The following is a 26,973-nucleotide window of genomic DNA, read 5'->3' on the forward strand; positions in this document are numbered from 1 at the left end:
ATGTTCAATTCCAGAATTTGCCTTTTTGAGAATCAATGCACTTCCAGTCTTGCAGGCGTTCTCTCAACTATATTAAAAGAAAGAGAAAAAAGTAATCAGGAATGACGTCTCTAGTTTGGAAGAAAGACATTATCATTTTTCTCTACATCAACAGAACATAGCAGCTTCTGCATACGGCAAAAAGAAATCTTCACAAAGTGATCAGGAGTGTGCATCTTTAGAAATTGTTCAGTGTGGTCCAATACTTCTTTTATGACATAGAAAGGGTTCTTAAGAATGATCATCTTGCTTTTTCACACAGTCCCATGGAATTCCCGCAGCATGGGACGTAAAGCTGAATGGTTTAGGAAAACAATCTCATTGTGATTTTTTTGGACCAATATTGCAACTAAGCATACGATTTTTTGGGAGGGATGTTAATCTTCCACATTACTCATTTAACACAAGCAATAAACCATTCTATAGTATGACCAACACAACAAAGGATACTGTCAACATAGAAACAAGTCTCTCCTGTGGGGCAGGCCAACATGTTCTGATGAAATGAGATTAATTGATGGATGAATTGATATGAATAATGTATCTTTAACTATTTCAATCACATCAGAATATTGACTGATTGATTTAACTTAAAGCCTTGTAGACAAGTAATAATATTATCATTAATTACCCTAAATAAAATCAGAGAAAGGAGAAAAAATTAAAAGATAAATGATAATAATAATAATAATAATAATAATAATAATAATTATTATTATTATTATTATTATTATTATTATTATTATTATTATTATTATTATTATTAATAGATCAAATAAATATGAATTCTCTCTTCTATGAATCTCACACAAAATAAGGTGCAGAAATATAAATAAGGCCAAATCTCTGGCTCAACCACTGAAATTTGTCAACATTTGGAGAGCACCTTTTTATAAAATGAAAAAGAAACAGTGTGTGGACATGTATATCAAATGTATAAAAATGTGATCTCTCATCAATAACAAAACACAAACTTAAGTGCGGAAAAATAAAACAAAGTTTTGGCAAATATAAAACAAAGTTTTGGCTCAACCACTGAAATATTTAAATGTGTGGACTGCTCTTCTTACATGCACTTTAAAACTTGTTTTGCATTCTATTACATTTCAACGTCAGCTTAAATTTGATTAATTGTTCAGCCCTACATGGGGGTCATCTCTAATATTAATCACGGGATTTGGACAGTACAAGACAAAAAGTTAATGAGAGCAGACGGGAGTGGGAACCAATCAGGAAGATAAAATATAATATGTGACATGCCCCACCATTTTGTAGTTTACTTCCAATAAGCCTTCACTCTAATGCAAGTATAAGGAACTACACTTCTCAGTAGCCAACAGTAAACTTGAAAAGAATAGAGAGAAAATCGAATCAAATTCAATTTATTGCCTAAAGACTAAAAGAAGGGGAAAAATGGGAGAAAGGGATGGGACTGGATACTTTTTCTTACTTTGGCCCGGGGTTTTCTGTGGGAGTGGGATGGGACAGGAGTGAAAATCTACTCCTATGTTGTTTTCTAACACACACACACTACCCGTTTCAAAGTGTCTGGGAAAATGAGCTAAGTTTTTGGTTAACTGACAACTGCCTGTGCTTCTGTTTTGTTGAGGCCCTCACTGAGCAGTGGAGCAATCTATGATGGTCATAAAGTTAATGCATCATGTGAACACAAAGCCTGCTGTGACCAAAGAACAGCAAAATAAGTTCAATGCAGCTGAGGAAAGTGTGAGTTGTGTACGTCAAAAAAAATAATCCATCTGACTTGACTTAATTGGAAGCCCTAAGTGCATTAAAAGTCTTTTGTACTGCCAGTTTTTTTTTTTTTTTTTACTTACTGCAAGCAGCAAATACTGTCATGCTTTCATGACTTTCTGGCTGAACGAACACCGACAGGTCACAGCAGAGTAATGACCATAGACATTATATAGAATGGACGACGTGGCTCCGCTTTTACCTTTGCACGGTTTTAAAACCAAAATACCCCTGTCTGAAGCTCCGCCATCTTGAAAAATGTGCCACTAGTCTGCACAGTAATGACTCTGTGTGGAGCTGGGGTAACAAAAAACATCACTTTTTTTCCTAATCTAGTCTAATCTCTTCTTAGCGTCCCCTGCTGACATAGCTCAGTATTCTCAAAAAAACAACACAAGAACGGCAGTGGTCAATCACTGTTAAATGTGACGTAAAACCCTGTTTTTGAACCTCTAATAACTAAAGGAAAAGAAACTTTTTCAGAGAAAAATATGACTTGATTACAATGCAGCACAATAATTACTTCATATCACCGCAGCATACAGATGTCAGAAACATTGTATTTTTATTCTTTAAAGTTTGACCATATCCGCATTTAAATGATCAGGAGAAGACCATAGACTGTATAAAACATGGACGTAGTCTTGTCACCCTTCTGTTTCTGAAATGGAAAATCATCAGCTATAGCGGCCATATTGGTAGTGGCAAAGGCTTCGCCTACAGCCATAGGGCACCTGTCAGTCACGTGACCCTCAGCTGTGCCTCTTATTGGGGGAGCTCACGCTCTTAATATCCTCTGAACGGCCGAGTTAGAAAAAAATTCACCCCTGTACAGTGGGTGCTGATAGTAAAATTAACGACTCAGACAAGAGACGTTTTTTGAACCAGGCTCTAAATAGGTTAATTTCTGCTTTGAAAATGGCTTTTTTTTGGCTCGGTGTGTTTGTGGCTTCCAGTACTTCCGGACCAGCCTCAAGCGGACACTCAAGAAACGGCAGATTTTAGCACTTCTGCATTGTCTCATATTGTTAGACCGGAGGTTGCTGCTTGGGGAAGACAGAGCTGGAGACCTACACTACTGCCAGTCTCCAGGGGGAGACATGCGAGCATGTTGTCTAACCTGTAACCTCGAGGCGAGTTAGCACTTGAGCTTCTTCTCCAACTCCATTATGTCACAGGTAATCACTCTGATGATGGGGATGAGATTTTTAAGTGCTAAAAAAACTGTTGAAACAGATATCCCTGTCCCTGTCTCACATCACATTTAAAACCAGCAACACAAGAGCGCTTTATGACTATGAGAGTACTCATCAAGCTGAGCCACAAAACTTCCAGGATTAAACTTTGAATCCTACTGCTGTCACCTATGTTGAGAACATACAGGCTTCAATGATTATGACTTTCTCAAGTCTGCTGAGGTAGTCCTGAAAAGAGCTCAGGATTCATAGATCTTTTATGTACAGCTTTGGTTTTTGAAGAAAGCCATACATTTCCTTTTTGAACATCTTTTACACTCACACTGAGTTATTAGACATATATGCTAATCCGACAGGGCTAAACCCGCTCTTGAATCAGGACAGGGAGAGGAGAAATAAGCCTCAGATGGTGTCATCTGCTTTAAATGAGCAGCCGTTCAAGGGATGAAATGTCCCTGGGAAACAAATTTACCTCACAGGAATATTTATGCAAGAGACAAACTTAGTCAAGAATTTCACCCTGAATTTTGCACCCTGCTCACCTCCGTTAGATTTTCTCCTGATGAGATGCTCTAAGTCTCATGGTTACACAGTATGGTGTACCAAACAAGCTAAGTTTTGCATCACATGATAAATGGCAAGAAGCCCAGCCTCTAATCAGAGATTTAAACTCATCAGATTGTTTCCACCTCTGAGGTGTAAGAGCTGTTCTTAAGCACTGCTAAAAAAAATAAAGTAAAATAAACAAACAATAAAAAAAACACTTCGGCCGGTGGTAATAAAATTTGTACAGCAGATACTGAGGCTATTCGACAACCACCTCCCTCACTCATACACCTCACTTTTATCCAAAACTCCACAGGTCTAGATCAAACACATTGAAAGGCATGGTGTGAGAGGGTTTGTTCAATTTGTTCCCAGTTTCTAAAACAAACTGCTAAGACCGTTGTGAAGTGAATCTTGACAGACAGGAGCACAGCACAGCAAGGCCACAGGTTTTCTTACTGAAGGACTGCCCTCCTTTAAATCGAGTCTCCTCACACTCTCCATGAAATACTGGGCTACATTTCTTTCTTTCCTTCACAAAGTCATTTGATTTGCTGACGGGAATCTCCTGTGAGATAAAAATGAACATTTCTCTGTGTGTTCAGTTCTTCATTAAAACTTCAAACTGAAATCCTGAACCAGAGTTTTCTTGAGAAATGTTATCTAACTGCTAAGCTAAGGTAGCTGCAGCAGACTACTCACGTGTAAAGAGTTGATAAGAGAATCGTTTAGCATAAAGGCTAACGCTAGCGATGGATTGAAACATTTCTTATTGATTTGCAAATGCATTGACTGAACCACAAATGTTAAAAAAAGATTTGCTAACATGTAAAATATTTACAAATACGTGAACAAATCCACAAATGCACTTAAAGGATTCACAAATGTAAAAACAAACAAACAAACAAAAAGAACCCTCGGCATTTGTACACTTTCTGTTACTGAATAATTTTTATAATGAACCTTGTTTAGGAAAAAAAGACAAATTTAATTTCTCCATCCATGCATTTCTAAAAAAAAAGGAATCCTTTAATGTTGAAATCCTGATTTAAAGTCAGATTGATGTGGACAAAGCATCCTAAACCACAACACAAACACACACATACACACATTAACGCAAGCATCTTTGTACAAAACAGTCCACCAAGAGTTCAAAGATCATCAAGTTCAGAAGTATTTGTAACTTTATGCACCTTTTGATGAGAAAAATAATGATATTTCAGTCTTTTTGGTGTTTTATCTGCTGCTGCTGCCTCCTCAGCTATCGGCCATCATGGGTCTTGAATTTAAATAAAAACAATCTTAACAAAACAGAGTCCAGTGATTGTTTTGATTCAAATTTAAAATTCCACCATTTGCCTTTGCCCCTGTGATGTCACAGAGTACATTGTGATGTCATAGAGGGCCTTGGCTGAGGGGTATAAGTGTATCAGAGCCAGAAGCTCAGTATCTACAGTCAAGCCAGCAGAGCAAGACGCACAGACGCACTTGGTGAATCCTAGCAAACTTGTTACTTTCACAATGGAAGGAAAAGCGCAAGGAACACGGAGGTCTGCCAGAAAAGGCAGAAACAAAACCTACAGAAGTGTTCCCACGTACCCCCAAGCTCAGGCACCTCAGTTTGAGGCAAGACCCATCGAGGTTGTTGAAGAGGAGCTGGACAACTTCTACTACGAGAGAAGTTACAGGAAAAAGAAGAACAAGAGGCAAGGCCAGGTCAACTTGGCATCATCTTTTCCTCTCCTGATAAATGATTATACCCAGGAGGAACTTGATGCAGAGGGGTGCAGAAAAGCAAGTGATAACTCTGCAGTGCCCAAAAAATCAATGCCTGCAGAGTCACAAAAACCTCTGCCCCAAGTTGAGCCTAAGCCTGAACCTCAGCCTGGACCTCAACCAGCCTCAGTGGAAGAAAAAGCTCAGTGGACATGGAGGTCTGCCAGAAATGGCAGAAATCAGACTTTCCAAAGGGCTCCAATGTACCCCCAAGCTCAGGCACCTCAGTTTGAGGCAAGACCCATCGAGGTTGTTGAGGAGGAGCTGGACAACTTCTACTATGAGAGAAGTAATAGGAAAAAGAAGAAGAACAAGAGGCAAGGCCAGGTCAACTTGGCATCTTCCTTTCCTTTCCTGATTAATGATTATACCCAGGAGGAACTCGATGCAGAGGGGTGCAGAAAAGTAAGTGAGAACTCTGCAGTGCCCAAAACATCAATGCCTGCAGAGTCACAAAAACCTCTGCCCCAAGTTGAGCCTGAACCTCAGCCTGGAACTCAGCCTGAACCTCAGCCTGAACCTAAGCCTGAGCCTCAGCCTGAGCCTAAGCCTGAGCCTATGCCTGAGCCTCTGCCTGAACCTCAACCAGCCTCAGTGGAAGAAAAAGCTCAGTGGACATGGAGGTCTGCCAGAAATGACAGAAATAAGACCTACAGAAGTGTTCCAACGTACCCCCAGGCTCAGGCACCTCAGTTTGAGGCAAGACCCATAGAGGTTGTTGAAGAGGAGCTGGACAACTTCTACTATGAGAGAAGTTACAGGAAAAAGAAGAACAAGAGGCAAGGCCAGGTCAACTTGGCATCATCTTTTCCTTTCCTGATAAATGATTACACCCAGGAGGAACTTGATGCAGAGGGCTGCAGAAAAGCAAGTGAGAACTCTGCAGTGCCTAAAACATCAACGCCTGCAGAGTCACAAAAACCTCTGCCCCAAGATGACCCTGAACCTCAGCCTGAACCTCAGCCTGATCCCCAACCTGAGGGGAGTCCTATTGAGGTTGTTGACCAGGAGGTTGTCAACTATTACCTTGGGAAAAAAAAGAAGAGGAGGAGGAACAAAATTCAAGCAGAGGACAGCTCTGCACAATCCTCTCCTGCCCTGACATCAGATTTTACTCAGGAGGAGCTGAATGCAGAAGGCTGCCACAAAGGGGAAGAGGACTCTGTGGCACCTTCAACATCACAGCCTGCAGAGTCACAAAAACCTCTGCCCCAAGATGAAACTGAACCCCAGCCTGAACCTAAGCCTGATCCTCAACCTGAGGAGAGAACTATCGAACTCGTTGACCAGGAGGTTGTCAACTATTACCTCGGGAAAAAAAAGAAGAGGAGGAGGAACAAAATTCAAGCAGAGGACAGCTCTGCACAATCCTCTCCTGTCCTGGTGTCAGATCTCACCCAGGAGGAGCTGAATGTAGAGGGCTTCCAAAAAGAGAAAGAGGACTCTGTGGCACCTCCAACATCACAGCCTACAGAGTGGAAGAAAGGGGAACAAGTCTCAAGACTTGAAGAAGAGAAAATGGCTTTACTTCATGAGGTAGAGCAGCTAAAGGGTCAGATTCAAACTCATGAGGCCAGAGCAAGGGAAGCAGTATGTGAGTTGGAGAAAATGAAGGCCCACCTTGAGACTGAGAAGCAGAGGCATGAAAAAACAGAAAGGAGCCTGGCCCTGAGTACAGAAGAGACCTCCAAGCTCAGAGCTTCTCTGTCCCAGGCCAAAGAGGACCTGAAAACCCAGAGGCAGCAGCTGGAACAGGAAAGATCTAAACACCATTCAGTGTTAGAAAAATCCAGCAGAATGAAGGCTGCCCTGAGCCAGGCCCAAGAGGACCTGAGGAAATATAGACAGAAACTGGAGGAGGAAAACTCACTCCGTCTGTCAGAACAAAAGGAGACCTACAGGCTCGGAGCTTCTCTGTCCCAGGCCCAAGAGGACCTGAGGACCCAGAGGCAGCAGCTGGAACAGGAAAGATCTAAACATCATTCAGTGTTAGAAAAATCCAGCAGAATGAAGGCTGCCCTGAGCCAGGCCCAAGAGGACCTGAGGAACTATAGACAGAAACTGGAGGAGGAAAAATCACTCCGTCTGTCAGGTCAAGAGGAGACCTCCACGCTAAAAGCTTCTCTGTCTCAGGCCAAAGAGGACCTGATGAGCTACAGACAGAAACTGGAGGAGGAAAGATCACTCCATCTGTCGGGGCAAGAGGAAACCTCCAGGCTAAAAGCTTCTCTGTCCCAGGCCCAAGAGGACCTGAAAACCCAGAGGCAGCAGCTGGAGCTGGAAAGATCAAACCATCATTCAGAAAAAGAGACATCCAGCAGATTGACTGCTGCCCTGAGCCAGGCCCAAGAGGACCTGAGGAACTATACACAGCAACTGAAGGAGGAAAGATCACTCCGTCTGTCAGGGCAAGAGGAGACCTCCAGTCTTAAAGCCTCTCTGTCCCAGGCCAAAGAGGACCTGAAGAGCTACAGACAGAAACTGGAGGAGGAAAAATCACTCCGTCTCTCAGGGCAAGAGGAAACCTCCAGGCTTGGAGCTTTTCTGTCCCAGGCCAAAGAGGACCTGAGGACCCAGAGGCAGCAGCTGGAGCTGGAGAGGTCTCTTCGCATATCAGAGCAAAAGGAGACCTACAGGCTCGGAGCTTGTCTGTCCCAGGCCAAAGAGGACCTGAAGACCAAGAGGCAGCAGCTGGAGCAGGAAAGATCAAACCATCATTCAGAAAAAGAGACATCCAGCAGATTGAACGTTGCCCTGAGCCAGGCCCAGGAGTACCTGAAGAGCTTTGGACAGAAACTGGAGGAGGAGAGATCTCTTCGTCTGTCTGAGCAAGAGGAGACCTCCAGACTTAAAGCCTCTCTGTCCGAGGCCCAAGAGGAGCTGAGGACTCAGAGGCAGCAGAGGGAGGAGGAAAGGTCCTGTCTCCTGGAACATCAGAGGGAGACCACCTTGATGATGGAGGCTGCTCTAAAACAAGCCCAGGAAGCCACAAATAACATCAAGGCTGAGTGGCAGAGAGAGAGGTTTCTTCTCCTGGGAAAAATGGAGCTGATGCTCCTGAAATGTCAGCAGGAGGTCAACAGGGCACAGCTCCTCTCAGAGCTGAGAGACCTTGACAAACAACAGGCCCAGTGGCAGCAGGAGAAGGCCTCTCTCCTGGAGACCATCAGTGACATCCAGCAGGCTGCTGTGAAAGAGGAGGAGGAGGAGGAGTTGATATCAACAACCTCTGAGGAGGATGCTGTGGAGACCCTCGATGGGCCGATAGCTGAGGAAGCAGCAGCAGCAGATGAAACACCTAAAAGTCCAGAGGTGTCACTGAGTGAAAGGTTCCTGGGTCTTTTCTGGTGGAGCAGAAAAACACCAAGTGATCAGGAGTGACCTCCTCACTTCAGCCCCTCAGCCCCTCCTCTATTACCCATGAACCTCCAGACTGCTTCAAACCTTTCCCACCCTGACCCTGTAAACATCAAACCCCCCCTTTCTTCCCCTTTCCTCTAACTGACCTCTTTGTCTGTTGTTGTGTGGTCTGTGTCTCTTTATAAACTTTGATGAGACACTGAAAACCATATTTCCATGTCCCTAAAATGTTGTTTACTGTGTTTAGCAAATAAAAAAAAAAACAATAATTGTGCTTTTAAGATGTTATTTTTCACATTACAGAGTGCTTAATGCTACAAATGCTTTTATCTTGTTGATCGTTGAACTGTTTTTATTGTATTTTCTATTTTACCTCATCTTGGTGGATTGTTTTGTATTAAGATGTGTGTATGTGTGTGTTTGTATTGTGGTTTAGGGTGCTTTGCCCACATAAATCTGACTTTGAATCATGATTACAACATTGAAGAAGATTTCTTGTCTTTAGAAATGCATGAATGAAGAAATTAAATTTGTTGTTTTCTAAACAACGTTCATTCAACGTTCCAGGGGAATGCACTTCCCTCAGCTCTGGTCAGGATCACTTCTTGACCTGAAGCAGCCAATCAGATCCCTTCACTGAAGAGAGTTTGTACAGATCTTTAAAACAGAGTGATCTTCCAGAAAACTATCGACTGCTACGTCCATGAGAGTGTTCAAGAGTTTCTGGCTGCCATCTCCATGTTTGGCTGTTTCACAAACAGACACACAAGCATACTCAATGCTTTTCTAACAATATCTTTGAAATACCAGCATAGCAGGATTTGGCTCAACTTTTCATTTGCTCTGATTCAAGGTTTGTGTGCACTTACATTTTAATGCATTCAGAAAGAATGCTCTCAGAAAACACGTTGGTGTTAAATCCCTAAACTGGGGCAAACTGTGATGAAACACTCATTGTCAGTGGGGGAAATCAAACTTGAAGTGAGGTCAGTAAATAGTGTGTGATATGAATAGTGAATAAAGTCCTGTCTCTGAAGCAGCTGAAGAGGGACACACTCAAGGCACTCACACACACACACACACAGGGGTGACAAACACTTACTCTTCTAAGGAGAGTGTGAGCACCTCACCCTGCCATCTGAGTACTTGTTTTTTATACTTTCATTCAGTTCCCATAAGCAGACAAATTGAGATAGATTGCTGCTGGGCACCATGGCAACCTGAGGGGCTATTCTCCATCACCGAGGCTGAGCAAGACAGAAAAGAGACGAGGAGTTAATCAACACCATGCATTTTCATTCTGCTTTTCTACACTGCCAAGCCATGGACACAAATAAACTTTATTTTACACTCATGTATAGCTTGATGGCATAAACTTGGTGTGATTTGGAGAGAGGAGTCTTGATGGGAGGAAGAATGTTCAAAAGTTTGTTTTTTCTTTATTTTAATCCAATATGCTGGCAAGCTAATGAAATCTGTCTAATTCTATTAAACTTGCCTTACTTGGGGATATGACTGTTCCTCAACAGAACAAAATGTTAAACTTGAAACATAAAATATTCCTTACATTATTGAAGGTAGCACACAGGCTAAAAGCCAAACACTGAAGCTTTTTGCTGGGAAAGTAGAGCACTGAGAATTTTCTCTGTGCACTAAAATTAGATGGTTTGGGTTGTCTAACAATCACGTTAAGTCTAGATATTGTCACTGGTCAATTTCTGAATTTCTACTTGTGTATTCAATGTCAGATTTTGTTCAATTGATGTTCTGAATTTAAAGTTTTCTTAGTGCCTAGTTTTCCTACCTCATCTCTGGTGTTAATAATCAACTCATATAAACTGTTCAGATAACTGAGAACTATCTTTTATTGTTAAATTCATACCTGCTTTTCCTCTTTTTGAATAGTGGTTCTTGCTTTTACAACTTGAAACAAAATGCTGGGTGATTTTGAAGTTGTTTTACTATATCTTTAACAAACTAGTACATTTTGACCACATGCATACAGTGGTGACCAAAATAATTAGAACACTTGGCATATTTAAGAGGCCTCTTTTTCCTCCAAATTTTTTCATTAAAATACCCATAAAACAAATGAAATATCTACAAAGCCACAACTATGCCATAAAGGTCATAGATAGAGCTACTCTGTGATTTTGTTTAAGGTGATTTGTGTCATTCACTTGCCCCTTAAGTCTGGACCTCAGCACCCTCATCAAAGGGCAAGATGAAAAACAAAGTAGACAGGTCTGTTGCTCATTCAAAGGAAAACCTTTGGCACGAGTTGCAGAAAGCACAAGATAACATTACTGTTGAAGCACTAGGGAAAATAAACTATTTCAGAGAGGTGTGCGGCTGTAATTGTTGCAAATAGGTAATCTCATCTGATTTTTTAAAACGGGTTTTAATTCAACAAAACGTCATGTCGGCCTTAGGGTAATTCTATACACAAAATAAATAATTAATGTTGCTGTTTTCTCTGACAGCAGATTTATATTCCCCCTATTACCAGTTAAATTTGCCATAGCACGAAAAGAGAAGTCTTTAACGACTGAAATGTTAAAGAACTACGCCATCATCTGGTGTACAGTAAACAACGCACCCCGAGCGTCTTACGTCATCACTAAGCGACAATACAACGCTAGTATGAGCGTCCTTCACGTTACACCTATTACATACAAACCCTGTTTGCACTACCCGGGTGTACTTAACTTGTTATAAAAGTCAAGAGTTTGTGGTCCGATACCTGTACTGTGGTCAGTTTGGATTTCTATGGAGTGACCGACGGACGTAACAAAGAGTGCTGGGAGGAATAAGTCCTACTGGGGCTTTATCGCTTGGATTTGGTGAGTGGCAGTTCGGTTGATGAAAGCACGTTTCACCACATTCAGTTTATACTGGCTGCATTTGAAGAGTAAAATGTGGGGTCTATATATTTGTAAGGTTAGTGTTACGGTGAGCGAACTATAGTGGGATAAAGTGAATAAACTCAGATATTTATCCATTGTAGTTGAGAAGAAACGGTAAATTCACGGCCTATACAAACAGTAAGTAGTGCAAGTTGGGTCTCAAATAACCTGGGAGGATCCCAAAGTCATTAAGTTTTACCCTTCATCCTCGTACTTACCTGTGGTGTTAGCTTGCGTCTAATTCACTCCACTGTATCTGGTGAAAGAGGTTTTTTATACGGTTTTTGTTTACCACGAGATGGCGCTGTTTCCCCCTTAATTGCTAATTGCCACTTGGCAACAGGTGTGTTGAATTAGAGCAGGTGAGTTTAGTTCAGTTTGAAAGGTGAAGGGGACACGTGGTTCTTACCAAACCACTGACCACGGAACACACAAAGACATTACTTAAGTTGAATAGGCACTAAATTATGTCATTTTCATTTTATGACACTAAATGGGAAACCTCACACAAATTACTCCTCGTACAAGAGAGGTCGGCCATAGTCTTACCTGCTCCCCTCAAGGCCCTGGAGGTGGACATGTTCTGCCATATATCCCATTGTTGGGACTCTTCAAGTAGTTTCTTAGAATAGTTCTTGCACATACTGCAAAGAGTATCCAGCTGTTCAGATTATTTTTATGACACAGGTGATGCTTGCCATAGCAGAGAGTAAAAATATGCACGTCAACTTACCCATCCCAATATTCTGTTTAGGTTAAGCTGCCATGTCAGCTCCAAACTCTGCTGAACGGAAGGCGTGCTGGGGTGCCAGGGATTTGCTGTGGAAATGTCTGGATGACAATAACGACAATGCGGAATCTTGCCAGAAGTTCCAGAGCGAGTTTGAAGCAAATTGTCCTGCTCAGTGGGTAAGCTGCCCCGTACCTCTGTCTTTGGGATAAGTTATTGCCTGATTCTGTGTTTGGAGTAGTATATGAGGTCAGACAGTAATATAACATTTGATGTAATTTAAGCTTGGTTTTTAATTTTCAAAATTTCCACAATAGGTGAAATATTTCACAAAGAGGAGAGACTTCCTGAAATACAAAGAGAAGATGGCGACAGAAGGCTTCACACCTGCTGAAGGTCCTGAGCAGCCATCATAACCAAAGGATCACAGACTTTCTGCAGAGAAACTGACAACACGCCCCAATCAAATCAGGGCCAGAGGTGCGCACTGTAAAAAGGAGATTATTGTGGCCTGAGTGCTTGAACCAACCACCTTAGTAATTTATTTCTAAAATAAATAAAAGCTGCCACAAGAGAGCATTTGTATTAGCAGCTTCAAGAGGCAGGATGAGAGGCGGCTCAGCTGGTCTGATGTGTTTGATATCGGAGGGATTCGTAATGGGACACTACCCAGATATATTTTAATAATTAATTCAGGACACACCTTAGTGACCAAGATACTCGATCAGTTGAGCTGTGCGGACATCCATAGAGAAACAAACACTGTCAACATGATCCAAGGATTATTGTCTTCTTTATTCCTGTTATCAGCCACTGTGGTGCACAGTTGTTACCTCTGCTAAATGTTTGCTTTAGATGAACTTTTGCACTGATACCTTAGAAATCCGAATCAATTAAATTATTCTACACATGAATACAGATCTTAACTGGTTCCTGCCTTCTGTTTCCAGGTGACAGAGTGTCATTTGATAAAAAAAGAAATGTCAGAACATGAATTAAACAATCACTCAAATCAGGGTTTTCAGTGGTTTTATTGTTGTGCATGTATAATGTTGTATCACCCTACTTCTAAGTTTTGAGTTGAATATGAATAAACATCAGACAAGCATAATTTAGGAATATTACAGCTCATCTGGAAACAGGCAAAGTACATCAACGTTTTTATTAAAAATCTGTGTGTATTTACAAAGGAGTGTGGCCACTGGGTTGAAGGTCTGTTGTAACACCATCAAGATGTTTGAAACCTAAGACCTAAACTTGTAATGCAGTGGTATAAAAAATGCAAAAATTACATTAAAAATTTGTAAAAATATAAAGCATATATTTTATATTTCTGCACAGTACAGTGAATCTTGTGTGCAAACCTTTTCACCACCAGATGACAGTTGATGTGATTTGACAATTGATTGAACAAACTATAACACCATAAACCCCCTGCCTGTCGTACTTCTGTTAAGGCTTTGGACACTGATGCTACCACGTCAGTGTTCAGCAAAGACCGGAGATATTCCTCCCATTGCTTAAAATGCCGCTGAAATGTATAGTCAAAAGCATATGTTTTACTTCAAGCTATGTAGTTTTCCTGGAACTCTTGTTTTCAACCTGTTGACTGAAATAGAATAAATCCGTCATGTTAAAATCATTATTTTTGCAAAAAGAAAAACCTTTTATAGTAAAATGTAAGGTTTTCACTTTCTCACAATCAAACCCTGAAGTCTTCAGGTGTATGCATCATAACAAAAAAACAAAAACAAAACAAAACATCCAACCAACAATCAGAGGGAAAAGAAGCTATTGAATAATGCACAGCTAAAGAGAACATTTACAGATGCACAAGCAGCCATAATTTGTGTCTATTCACACAAAAATGGCTTGAGTGTGTCTCAGAATACACACCAGTGTGATTATACAGCCTCTGTGGAGCTATGTGTTCATTAAAACAGTACATTCCTAATGTTGAAAAAGCATCAAGTACAAGAATAAGACAGAGATTGCACAAAAAGCAACTGCAATGTTGCTTTTCATTTCTGGAGAGCATTGCTGAGACTGGTTCCTGCAGTGCTCTAAGATTACAGCATAGTAAGGTTAGAAACCTTCTTAAAGAGTAGTTTCACAAAAACACTACTGTGAAGGCACTTAGTGGTATTGCAACTCGCTTTGTGGAAAATGTGGCGTGAGCTTCAGAAACTTTGGTACACAAACATTTTTAAGGCAAGGAAACATCTGTGGAAGGTGAATATTAATGCTTTGCAAAATATACACAAGCTTTCAGAAACAGCTCATATAGATAGTAATTCTTAAAATAGCTCTGTGTATATATTTTAATAACAGAAGACCCTTTTCACGCTGTTTTCTAAAACTTATCAAAATTCTCATCAGCAGCCCAGCATGCTGTTATTTATGGGATGTGATTTGTGAGCAATGCAGTTAAGTGCAGGGGAAGTTCAGCAAGCATGCAGCAGAAAGAGGCTTGTGTGCTGTGACCTTTCTGCTACTTTCTATTAAAATGTCGACTATTATGGCACTCAGGCCAAGCAGCATCTAAACTTATCATTCCTGCTATAAAATCATTAAACATAGTATCAGATATTGATCACCAAAATCATTTTAGGGGCATTTAAAACTATCTACAGCTGACATTGTTGACAGAGGTAAAGAAAAAGGCTTCTGTAGAAGTCCACACATTTGCCACTTTCACTAAGATGTTCTCCGTGTTTTTAATAATGCCCCCTTCAGCCGACAATAATTTCAACTACTTAATCTAAACATGTAATGGTTTTTCACTCCCCTCCTCTTTTCCGCTGTCCCACATTTATCCATCTTCCTCCAACACATCCAGCAAGAAAGGGCTCCTCATCTCTGAGCTGTCCCCTTGACACCACACATCATTTTCTTTTTGTATTTCTTTGCAGAAACAATGCCCCATCTCTTCCTCTCTTTCAGTCCTTCAAGTGGTTCATGGTTCAACACCTTTTCTTCCCAGTGGTGGTTATAAGATGCCGGTGATGTTCCTATCTGCTGCCCAGGCTGGAAACTCAGTCAGGTTAAACAGAGGAACCCCCCAAGTAGTGATGGCCAACATCACAACCGCAACGCCGATCAGGTTCACCCCAAAACCTGCTTTAACCTGGAGGAAGAGTGAGAAGTGGTTTTGGTTAACTAAGGGTTAAGAAAGAATGATTTTTGATTATGTAACTCTTCTTTGGCACATCTCACTCTCCAGCCTTTTGATGGTGCAGGTGCACAAAAAGCATGCAGCTTTATCCATTTTTTTGCGTGTGTGTTTGTCGTACCATGTCGCTTATCTGCACGTGGCCGTAACTGAAGACGATGGCGTTGGGGGGGTTCCCCACTGGAAGCATGACCCCAAATGACACGCACATGGTGGACGGGATCAGAGTGTGGAGGGGGTTGATTTGCAGAGTCTCCGACTGGAAGGTTGGAAATGAGGATTAAACAATGACGAGAGAAAGGAGAGGGGGTGTAAGAAGGAGATGGAGAAAATGAAGAAGTAAGAAAATTAAAAAGAGGTCAAAGGTCACATGAATGCATTAGCACGAACACTAGTCTGAGATGTTCAACACATGGTAAAAGAGAACATTTGTCCACATGGTGGGAGCAAAGTCAAACCATTGCTTTCACGTGAAACGGCCACTTTGGAGGAAATGTGCCTTAAGTAAGAAAAGTATTTACAGGTATACATTTTTTTTCTCCTTTTTCTTTTAATCAAAAAAGTATTTTTCATAGTTTACTAACTGTGAGAAGTGTTGCATTGCAACACAAGAAAATCTTATCAAGTGTTTTTGTCTTATTTCAAGTAAAAACTTTCTTATTATACTTGATATGAGCCACTTTCATCTGATCAGTCCAGAATAATGTTTTGTTTTCAGTTTCTTCAAGACAAAAATGAGGTCTGAATTGCTTGTAACAAGTAAAAAGATTCTGCCAATGGAACAAGACATATTTGCTCAAAAATGTGCTTAAAACCAGAAAAATGTCTTAATACAAGTAACTTTTCTCTTTTTCCATAGGCAGATGTTTCTGACTTGTTCAGACCTCCTTTTTTTCTTTAAACAACTTGAAATAAGACAGTTTTTCTGGACTGATCAGTTGATTGTGGCTCATATTAAGTCTAAAAAGACATTTTCTGTTGAAAATAAGCCAAAAACACTTGATAAGATTTCAGTGTTTTGCAGTGTTTGAGTGTTACTGTATAGAAAATGTGCTGAAGTTTTTTAAACTTGTCAAAATAACAAATTTTGAGGAAAAATGTTACAATATGCTTTTGTTCTTTAGGACAGCAAGGAAACTGATATTATTGCCAGGGTGCAGGCTCAGACAAGACTCTGATGTGTACTTTATCTTTAATGTAAAAATATTTTTCAACATGATTTTAACCCCCCTGTCTCTCACTTTAATCATGTTTGTGTGTTTTATGATTCACAATAAGGATCATGTTGGCGTGAGAAGGAGTGGGTGTCGTACCAGCGCTGACAGGATGGGCAGGAAGACCGTTAGGGTGGCTGGGTTGGAGGCAAACTCTGTGACCGCTGACACCAGCAGGCAGGCCAGCAGGGTGACAGCCCATGGAGGAAGGCCACTCATGGGCTCAAGCTGTCTGCCGATCCACACCGACAGGCCTGACACCTGTACACACACACACACGCACACACACACACACACTCACACATAAGTATCCTCAGAAAGTACAGTCTGTTTCTCCTGTCCCATTCTGTAACCACATTTACCAAAATCTCTCCAGCTACAAAGAAGTTTCGTCGTCAGTTTTAAACCAAACTTAGCTGAGATCACAACTTATCTTTAATCCTGCATGGCTTAATCTGTCATCCTAACACTCCCTGTTATAGTGATTCACTGTTTTAATGTTTGCCTGCCTGAGAAAAATAGCATGTCAGACAGATATTATACACTCTCCCTACAACTTAAACTATGACAACAACCTCTTGTCAACACTTACACAAATCCTGTAGCATCCACAAATTACATAATTTGAACATGCAAAAATCAGAGCGACAGACCCTCCTATTTAGAAGCTTCTTTTTCCTTTGTTGGACAACCCGAGGTTTATCTTTAAGATGGTAATGGCTCCTTACCCTCGATTTACGCTACCTGTGTGAAGTTCGGTAATATAACAACACACAAACACATTCTTACTACCTTGCAGCCTGCAGCCAATGCGTAGCCTCCTCCCACCAGGATGACGATCTCCCACGGCATCAGTCTCTGGAAGTCCTTCCACGTGATCATTGGAGCCATAGAGCCATCATCTGAAAATTCAATACCATGAAAAACACATCCATATAGCTAATGGGCCAAAAATATTAGAGATGTCCCAATCAGGTATTTTTGCCCCCAAGTCCAAGTCCGAGTCATTTGATTTTGTGTATGTGCCGATACCAAGTCCCAAGTCACGCTCCCAGCTTTAAGCTCCTGCCATGTTCTGCTTCACTTTACAGCATTCAACCAATATTGTCAGTGTTCTGATGTAATGCCCTGCGTTGTTTCTGAGTGGGGTTGAGACTGTCTGACTCTGTACCACCACACAATGATAGTAAATACTAAGATGTTATTTTTCACATTTGTTTTGAAACATTTTAGATCTGATAAAAAATAATGAGAATAATAAGAGAATATAAATAAATATATCCGATTCTGATTGGGATGTAATGTCCAGTACAAATCGAGTCTGTAACCATGTGATTGACCCCAATTTCAAATCACGTGATCTGATCTGAACACCCCTTAAAAAAATATCATTTTACTATTTTATCATCTTGTAGTTAAGGCTTCTTTTAAATAACATATTTTGAATTTTACAAACAAACTCCCAAATATTTTGCGTTTGTGTAGAAGAGTGAGGAATAAGAAAAACACAAATACCTTGCAGTTGTTAACATGCTCTAACTACATCTGTATCCTTTAGGTCACAGTGTTAGAAGGTTAGTGGACTGACAAGGTCAGCACTAAAACATACGTTGAGTGGCACAGTGAAAATAACAAACATCTGACTCTTCCAGCATTTTAGACACTGCACAACAGGGAAAACATCAGTGTCTGAAGTTGAGCCACTTTTTTTACTCAGAGGTCTTTCTGACCTAATGACTCAAAAACACACAGGCAGTATATCAACCTGTGCAGGCTGACAGTGCAGACAGAGAATAAATCACCCTTTTTACCTCCCTTAATTATTCCTAAACTTCTTCTTCTCAAAATAATTTGCATGTTTCTAATGTTCAATAAAGCCTTTTTTAATTTCTGATGAAAGAGTAGAATGTAAAAACCTCTTTTCTTTAATTCAAAGTTACAAACAAAATGAACCCCTTTCGACAAAAAGTAGGGCGAGTGTTTCAGAAAAAGCTTGTGGACTTCACCTGTGTCGCTTGAGGAGGAGAAGGGTCTGGCAGGGATAAGGAAGAGGAGGAAGCCCAGAAGGACAGACACCGTGGCATCAGTCCTGTACCCTTTCCTAAGAGGGAAAACACACTTTAAACACACTTTTTATTAAAAAAAGAAGGTGTAAGAGAAAACCTAACAAACTCATGTGTTAGAGTTTATGTAAAGCTGCTACTAGGTGACAGTGTGTTTATTTAACTGCACTAAACACCATAAGCCACTCGCACCTTTCTGATCACTAATTAAATGGTGATGACACCAATTGCGGTGTTGAGGTGCAGCATGATGGGTACTCACTTCTCAAAGAGAGACGTCCAGCCGGGCACAAAACCAGGCTCTCTGGTGAACCACAGCAGAGTCATCAGGATGAAGAAAACACCCGTCACCACCTCTGGGTAACTAGGACACACACATACGTACACAGAAACCAGAGAAGCACGTAAGTGAAAACTGGATCAGTAATAAGAAGATCATGCCAGGGTGTCATGTCTGGGTGTGTAAGGAAGATTCATTCACGTAGACCTAAAACAAAGAAAACAGAATGCATCCACCCACCTGATAGGGCCCAGTTTTGCGTACTCCTCATGTATCCTCTTCTCTGACATCCTCTCCCTCCTGGTTTTGCGCTTCTTACTCCACGAGCATGTTTCCCTAAAGCTGAACAAACACAACAACTTAAACCACACATCGACTCACTTAGTTATCTCTGGATAACAGAACATTAAAAGTACACTGCAAAAACTGAAATCTTATCAAGTGTTTTTGTCTTATTTTCAGTAGAAAATTCCTTTTTAGACTCAATATGAGCCAAATTCCCATGACCAATCCAGAAAAATGTCTTGTTTAAAGTTATTTAAGGACAACAGTGAGGTCTGAATTGCTCGTAACCAGTAAAAAAATCAGCCAATGGAACAAAAGAAAAGTTACTTGTATTAAGACATTATTCTAGTCTCAAGGAAATTTTCAAACAATTTTTTCTTGTTCCATTGGCAGATTTTTTTACTGGTTACAAGTGATTTAAACCTCATTTTTGTACTCTGCTAACTTGAAACAAGACGTTTTTCTGGATTGATAAGTTGAAAGTGTCTCATATCGAGTATAATAAGACGATTTTTACTTTAAAAAAGACAAAAACACTTGATGAGATTTCAGTTTTTTGAAGTGTAGGGCTGGGGCGATTTGCTGTTCTCCCGATCCAATTTTTTAGGTGACAATACGATTTAAATTGGGATTCTTTGATATTTTTGATTTTTGAGATTTTTAGTTTGCCTTTTAACACCAGACCAAGTGAAAACATTGTCAATGATGATGATAATGTCTACAGACTATATCAGTAGCCACAATTTCCCAAAAAATGCAGATCACATGTGAGTCAGTTTTTAATACTTATTCAGGGGACCTGACATCTTGACTTTTTTCCAACCTAGCTCATAAACAAAGACTAGAATGAAGGACTTTAGTTTGAATTAAAAAAAAAAAAACTCCCAATACTACAAAACATAGTTTTTTCTCCCGCCCCTAATTAAAAGGGTTCGACAGCCAGCGTTTTACATGGAGATGCAAAATGCACAGTACAGTAAGATAAAAAAGATACAATAAACTCACTTGCAGCCCAGGAAGAGGCAGTGCAGCCAGAGCCAGGTGAGGACCAGCATGATGATTGCGATGGGGAAGCTGAAGATGAACCATGTGCCAAAGTTTATCACCTTTGCATCAGGATAACGACTGAAAGACAAAAAAGGGAGTCATGGAGTCAGAGAAGAACAAATACTGACTCACATAGATCAAATATCAGTGAGAAAAGGCCCATCCACAGGACATTTCTCTGCTTTACATTTGTCAGAGCTAAAATATCATGAAAGACGATAACTTCAGCAGCTCAGAAGTTTTGAACTATTTCACTCTTGTTTACCTGAAACTTTAGCAAAAACTTCAAAATTGAGCAAGTTTAATTCCTCACTTATCCACTGAAGAGGTTTACAGCTACATTGTAGTTCATGTTAGTGTTGAAGATACACTCACTACACTCACTACACATTAAACAAGTATAATTCTGTAACATAATAATACAATTAAAAAATATTTCATATCAATTTGGTTTACAAAGTTGCCAAAACATAATTCTTAGTTTCATCCTCATCCTCACTACGACTGGATCTGAATCTGCATTGGCTGATACCAGTCCCTCCTTCTTCATTTATCAAAACCATACTGATTCGACATTTTCATACTTGTAAAAACCATGTAGAGGTAAAGATAAGACCTCTCTATGGTTGAAAATAACTCTTCCTCCTTCACCTTGACCTGGCCTTGGCCTTGTATGTTTCACTGTCTGCAGCTGTTGTCCCTGCAGCGTCTCTCTGCAGCAGCGCAGTTGACTTTCTACAATGATATGAGGTGAGTCATGAGAGCATCACTGTTGTATGCCGTGACGGAAAAACCAACAGGGTTAACCAAAGTATGGCCTGTCTTATTATCCTCAGACATGGCAGGTAACAATATTTCCCTTGGGAAACGTTTTTCATATCAGTGGTGTAAAAACAAACTTTCAACAACTGAAGTGTGAGTGAAAAGACATAATGTGCTCTCAAATTTAATTTCATAGTGCTTCATTAATATGTAATAGGGAGAGAAATATATAACACCATCTTTCAAAGTTTTGGCATAGCTTTCTCTTGAAAAAACTGAAATCTTATCAAGTGTTTTGTCTTATTTTCAGTAGAAAATGTCTTTTAGTCTTAATATGAGTCACATTCACCTGACCAGTCCAGAAAAATGTCTAATTTCAAGTCATTTAAAGATAGAAATGAGGTGTTGTAACAAGTAAAAAAAAGTCTACCAATGAAGAGAAAAGTTACTTTTATTAAGACATTATTCTAGTTTTAAGCAAGTTTTTAAGAAAAATTTTCTTGTTCCATCGGCAGATTTTTTTTTTTTTGACTCGTTACAAGCAATAATAACATAACTTAAAACAAGACATTTTTTCTGGACTGACCAGGTGAATGTGGCTCATATCAAGACAATTTTCACTTAAAATAAGACAAAAACACTTGACACACTTTCAGTTTTTTGCATGACGTGCCCACACTGGAGAACTCAGTAAACCTTCAAACCTCGTGACTTAAAAATACTATTATGCTGCCACAAACTTAAAAAAATCCCTTTGTCTACTTTTAATCACCTTCTGGTCAAAAACAAGTTAAATATTATGTTATATTCAATGTCTACTGTTTCTGCATTTCTTCAAAAGTTCCCATAAATTTAGAACCATCAAGGGTCATGGCCTTGCAGACATACGAAGGAGGCATCATGCATCTGTGCAAATAATAATAGAGCAACATCATATTAACAGAAAACCATCAGAAGGATCACTACCAACCAACATCAACAGCTTCTTTGCAGTTCACCAGTGGTCAATCATCGCCACTGCACTTAGAGCGCCAGCAGAGTACCTCTCAGAGTCATCTCCATGTGTCATACAAAGCTTCACAGGTGATAAAGTGTGTTTGCTCAGCCCTGCTTCATTGAGCACTGTGCTGTACGAACAGAAAGGAGGGTAAAGGTGACACTCAGAGATGATGACCATGTGTCTGCAAGAGTCAGTGACCAATTCATCCATCCATCTGTCTGTCTAACACACAAAACAGTCTTTGCACTGAGTGTTGCTTTCAGTCGTTTTGTGGAAGGTTGATAATGCACACAGGGTTTATTCACATGATACAGCAGCTAATTAAACAACTAGGTGATGCTAAAATCTAAAAGATGCTGAGAGCAGCTGTAGGGTCTTTAAATAATGGTGAGTAAACTCTTACATGAGAACAGTCACTGTCTCTATTAGGGAAACAAAAGTGACACTAGACAAGCTTCACACTAACTTGATATCTCCACAAAATTCTTATTTTATTTTCTTTATTCAGAAAACAGAAATACCACCTCCTCCTATAAAATCAAACCAATATGACAACCACCACTCTTAACAAAGATGAACACATCTCACTAAACCCTCAAACAACTGAGACAGGAATGTGTATTTTCACATTTTCTTATGTTAGCCCAAGAAGCTAATTGTGTCTGTGTAAAACCTGTGTGTACGTATGTGTGTTTTGGGGGGTCAGGCTGGTTCCTTGGCCTTGTTGTACTAGCAAGGACTTGTTTGAAGTCAAGAATTTGAACTGACTGACCTGTACACTCAAACACCCGAACACACACTTACACATATACACACTGACACCAGCCAAGTCTCAGAAGCTGACCTCGAGCTAAACAGACAGTAAAATTTGACTCAAGATTCAAACTTGAAGGTATAATGTGAAGGATTTTGTTGGGGCTTAAGAAGAGGCACCGTGCGCACAAACACACACAGAATCAAAAACCTGACCTTTGTACAACCAGCTGCAACATGAAGGAGGCCATTCTGCAGGGCTTAGTGTTGCTGCTGGAGGAAATCGGCTCTGTCAGGACTGTAGAGGCTGATTAGTTTGATCTCAGACCCCAGTGGTCCTCAGACATTGAGTTAACATGAGCTCCTACAGTCAGACTAGCACAGCAGCCAAAAAATCAATCAAGCTGTAAATGTGCTTCAGAGTTAAGATGGTGTCTAAGAAGCATTCATGCTAATACCAAACAAAAATATCTGTCCAAGCATTAATTCCCTCTTTTTTTAATTTGAGAGTTAAAACAAACAAGAAAACGGATGTTGCCTCTTAACAAACATCAATAGGGGATCATAAATATATGATCTTGAATATTTTTAAACTTAGGTTTTAAAGGGGCTGTGTCTCTAGATATATAGCCTGATCATAATCCACACTTTAAAATGAGATTATCAGCGCCAATATTGCTGGTTACATGTTATTTTAAATTGCTACTTCTTAGCCCCCAGTTTGGGTCAGCCAGGACCAGGTTGTCTTACGGCACGTCTAGGTCTCAATGACAACACCACACCAGCTGACGAAGTTAGGTTAAAAACAATTTCTATGACTAATTTTGTAGTGATGGTGGACACAGGAGCTTAACTGTCAGACAGAAAAAGGACAGAAGAGCAGAAGAAAGCTAAACTAGAGAGTAATACAGCCCGAGCTAAAGGCTAATTAGCCTTTAGCTCGGGCTGTATGACTCTATAACACAGGAGCTAAACTGTTTGTGATAATGTTCATTCCAACCCACAGTCAGCAGTTATTCTGCAGTGGTCTGTTCAAACTTGAGAGTCTATCAATAAAATAAAGAGTGAGGTTATGTTAGCTCTACTTGGTAGATGACTGACAGGACACAGCTAACCAGGATTTACTAACGTTACACATTACAGACATGTCTCAGAGCACTGGGCTGCCAGCTGTGCTGAATCTAAACAACTACTAAACTACTCACAAACTGACAGTGTTTACTTGTTGTCACGTTAGCCTACAGATACGTCAGAGCACCGAGCTGCTGATAGCGCTCACATATAGCCGGCTGCTACAATGTTTGCTTGATGTCACGTTTAAACCACTCTTTTGATCCAATCTCCATTTAATTCCAAAACAAACACACGCCTCACTAAAAGTAATTTACAACAGTGTGTGGAGACTCCAGGCCACAAGGTGGCGAGGGAGTACAATTAAAACAGATTCTCCTCATAGCATCTTTAATTACTGATTGGGTTTAAATGATGAGAAAGGTTGATGTTGCATTTCTACACCACATCTCTAAGTTTTCAACTCATTTCACCAGTCCATGCCGTCTGTACGTACTTGTTAAACTGCTCAGCAAAGATGAGGTTGGTTGACGTGCCGGTGATGGTGATGAGGCCGCCAATTGTTGCAGCGTACGTGATGCTGAGCGACAGACATTTACAGATCATGTGATCTCTCTTGGTGGGGTACTGGGAGTCTCTTCTGGCCTTCACCCGCTTCACGTTTGGAATACAGACCGCCACCTTGAAGAGTCAGGGGAACATGAGTAGTTCGTAAAAAATCAAGTGATACTTGAACAGCATAAAACATTTCATATGAGAAAAATTCCTCAGATATTTTCAAGAATATTATGAATTTTTGAACAGGGGCAACAACAGACCCTTTCTTTAAGTAATTTTCCATATCAATATGACTTTCAAGAGGAACTCAGAGGGCTTTCTTTTCAAACAAATCCTGTTTTCATTATTCTCTTTCATTATTTTATGATTTTTGGGGGCATCATTTTTTCTGCTTAGCTGTGACCTGCTTTATAAAAAAGCAAACCCCAGCATGTCTTCTTCAGTCCTCACTTGTGGCAGGTGTCCATTTGTTTGTCTGATGTACACCTGGTTAGAGTTGGCCATCAGACCCACACCATTCACCTCCCCAGTCTGCTCCTGGAAACAACAGCAAAAAAAAAAACATTCACTCATAGCTTGAGTTTTATAATTTCTCCTTTTCTAATTTGACTTCACAGCTCTTACCTCACTTAAGGTTGAGAGCTCCTGTCTCGTACAATCGTTGCTAAAGGGAGAAGAGAGTAGACCATAAGATTAAAAGCAAAATACAAGATATAAATATTTAAAACGTTAAATGAATCATTGATGTACCCAAATAAACACAAACACTTACATGTCATTGCGATAAAGCAGCTCTAACTGGTTTTTGTCAAGATTCTCTTCTTTTTCTGGAAGAGCTGTGGACGACAAAATTCCTCAAGAATCAGAAGAACTGTTTTCTTCATATTGCTCATGAAACTATCTCTACTCAGTGAGTTTGAAGTGTTTGTATAAGCTTTTAAAACACTTTTTTTTTTTTTTAATCTTAGAGCCAGACATACAGGCGTCCTCCTCAGGGGCCTCAGCAGTTTCGGAGTCCTCCTCGGCGTCAGCCAGGCCGGTGCATATCAGCTGCTGCAGGACGGCTTCAGCTATGGGCATCACCATGGCAGTGGTGGACGTGTTGCTGAGCCACATGGACAGAAAGACTGTACAGCACATGAAGCCTAGCACCAACCTGTACGAGAGAGACAGAGAGAGGTATTAAAGGAAAATTTGGTAAGTCCTCACTCCTAATGTTGCAAAGGAATGTCAATGTTTAAGGTGTCTGAAGTGGATCTTTATAAAACTGCTATGTGTGGCTAGCTTACATGCCGGGCTTGGCCCCTGCAATCATCACCATACGCAGAGCGATGCGTCTGTGCAGGTTCCACTTCTCTATGGATGCTGCCAAGCAGATGACTCCCATCAGCAGCAGGGTTGTGTCTTTACAGTACTCTGCAGCAACCTTAACACACACACACACACACGAGCAGGCACACGTCAAAACAAAAGTCTGTGTAAGGAGACTGTGAGAAGGATCAGTTTTAACTGGACTGCAGCGACACCTTTTGGGCCAGAGTTTCACGCACACTGTCGTGAAGACGTCACTCTTAACAAGGCATGTGTTTGTTTTGGAATTAAATGGAGATCAGATCTTCTTTTTAACTCTAGTTGTCTTTGTTTAAGACAACTTCTTACCTCAAGGTGAGCTATCTATCAATAGTTACGTATCAATGCTGTGTGAAACAGGAAAAAGAAAGTTTGTCAGTTTGTAGCACAGATAAGTAGCTGGCTATATTTAGCGCTTCTCAGCCCGGTGCTCTGAGACATGTCCGTAATGTGTAATGTTGTTGAATCCTGCCAGTCATCTACCAAGCAGAGCTAACGTAGCCTCACTCTTCATTTTATTGATAGACTCTCAAGTTTGAACAGACCACTGCGAAATAACTGCTGCATAAAAATGTTTATCATGGCATTTTTTATAGGGGAAGCCGGGCTTCTCTGGGCATCTGTGAAAAACTACCACTGTAAATAACACAAACTGGACGGGGGGTGGTTCTAAGCACCACCATCAGGCCACAGCTCCATGCCCAAGTGGACTTTCCTATTGGTGGAACCCTTTTAAAAGGGCCTATTGTTCCCAAACATCTGTTTGACTTCCTGATGAAAGCTTGGTGCTTAAAATGCACGGCAGTATGTTTTTGAAGGGGGAAAAAGGATTCTAGCTGTTTAACTGTTTTAAGGAGAGTGTCTTGGATTTTTGCCCTGTTTTCACATCTCAATCCACAGTTTCCCAAATTTAATGTGGTGTGCATTCAAAGAATGTTCCTTCCTCCATTATTTAAGTGTCTGAAAAGCTTACATTGTTTTTTGCTTTCTATTTTGTCTAACATTGTCATTTCATGTTAAATTACTTAGTTTAAAGTTTATAGTTTGGAAATCATTTTAACATAATCCATTGAAATGCATGATGGAGTTTTTAAACAAAACTGATGTTGCCCA

The 26,973-nt window shown here is 40.4% G+C and overlaps 2 protein-coding genes and 1 long non-coding RNA gene across 3 annotated transcripts in view; 1 reads left to right on the forward strand and 2 right to left on the reverse strand.

Moving 5' to 3' along the window:
• Window positions 1-11,821, reverse strand: LOC141810514 (uncharacterized). Its single transcript, XR_012600112.1, has 3 exons — window positions 11,794-11,821; window positions 9,772-9,916; window positions 1-67 (listed from the first exon to the last, which is right to left on the reverse strand). It is a non-coding gene; the product is annotated as an uncharacterized LOC141810514 (long non-coding RNA).
• On the forward strand, window positions 11,291-13,327 carry coa6 (cytochrome c oxidase assembly factor 6). Its single transcript, XM_074698133.1, has 3 exons — window positions 11,291-11,512; window positions 12,330-12,484; window positions 12,623-13,327. Exons 2-3 carry the CDS (start codon window positions 12,341-12,343, stop codon window positions 12,719-12,721), a joined length of 243 nt encoding a protein of 80 aa, XP_074554234.1. The 5' UTR covers window positions 11,291-11,512; window positions 12,330-12,340; the 3' UTR covers window positions 12,722-13,327.
• The window catches only part of slc13a4 (solute carrier family 13 member 4), a 16,700-nt gene continuing 3,052 nt past the window's right edge, over window positions 13,326-26,973 (reverse strand). Inside the window, exons 2-15 of the mRNA XM_074698126.1 lie at window positions 25,800-25,936; window positions 25,491-25,666; window positions 25,283-25,346; window positions 25,135-25,174; window positions 24,961-25,047; window positions 24,449-24,633; window positions 20,325-20,444; window positions 19,275-19,376; window positions 19,017-19,118; window positions 18,698-18,792; window positions 17,484-17,593; window positions 16,791-16,952; window positions 15,599-15,736; window positions 13,326-15,432 (exon numbers count right to left, since the gene is read on the reverse strand). Of these exons, the coding sequence (XP_074554227.1) occupies window positions 15,295-15,432; window positions 15,599-15,736; window positions 16,791-16,952; window positions 17,484-17,593; window positions 18,698-18,792; window positions 19,017-19,118; window positions 19,275-19,376; window positions 20,325-20,444; window positions 24,449-24,633; window positions 24,961-25,047; window positions 25,135-25,174; window positions 25,283-25,346; window positions 25,491-25,666; window positions 25,800-25,936 (1,656 nt within the window). The 3' untranslated portion in view covers window positions 13,326-15,294. The remainder of the gene's footprint in view (window positions 15,433-15,598; window positions 15,737-16,790; window positions 16,953-17,483; window positions 17,594-18,697; window positions 18,793-19,016; window positions 19,119-19,274; window positions 19,377-20,324; window positions 20,445-24,448; window positions 24,634-24,960; window positions 25,048-25,134; window positions 25,175-25,282; window positions 25,347-25,490; window positions 25,667-25,799; window positions 25,937-26,973) is intronic.

The sequence above is a fragment of the Halichoeres trimaculatus genome, unplaced genomic scaffold, assembly GCF_033239565.1.
Source record: "Halichoeres trimaculatus isolate MK-OKI-2021-1 unplaced genomic scaffold, fHalTri1.1 fHalTri1_scaffold_21, whole genome shotgun sequence".
Lineage (NCBI taxonomy): Eukaryota > Metazoa > Chordata > Actinopteri > Labriformes > Labridae > Halichoeres > Halichoeres trimaculatus.

Bases quoted from the DNA above. Each gene is read 5' to 3' on its own strand.
- coa6 (XM_074698133.1), top strand. From the start codon at position 12,341: ATGTCAGCTCCAAACTCTGCTGAACGGAAGGCGTGCTGGGGTGCCAGG. The intron at 12,485-12,622 runs GTAAGCTGCCCC...TTTCCACAATAG, and splicing joins CAAATTGTCCTGCTCAGTGG to GTGAAATATTTCACAAAGAG.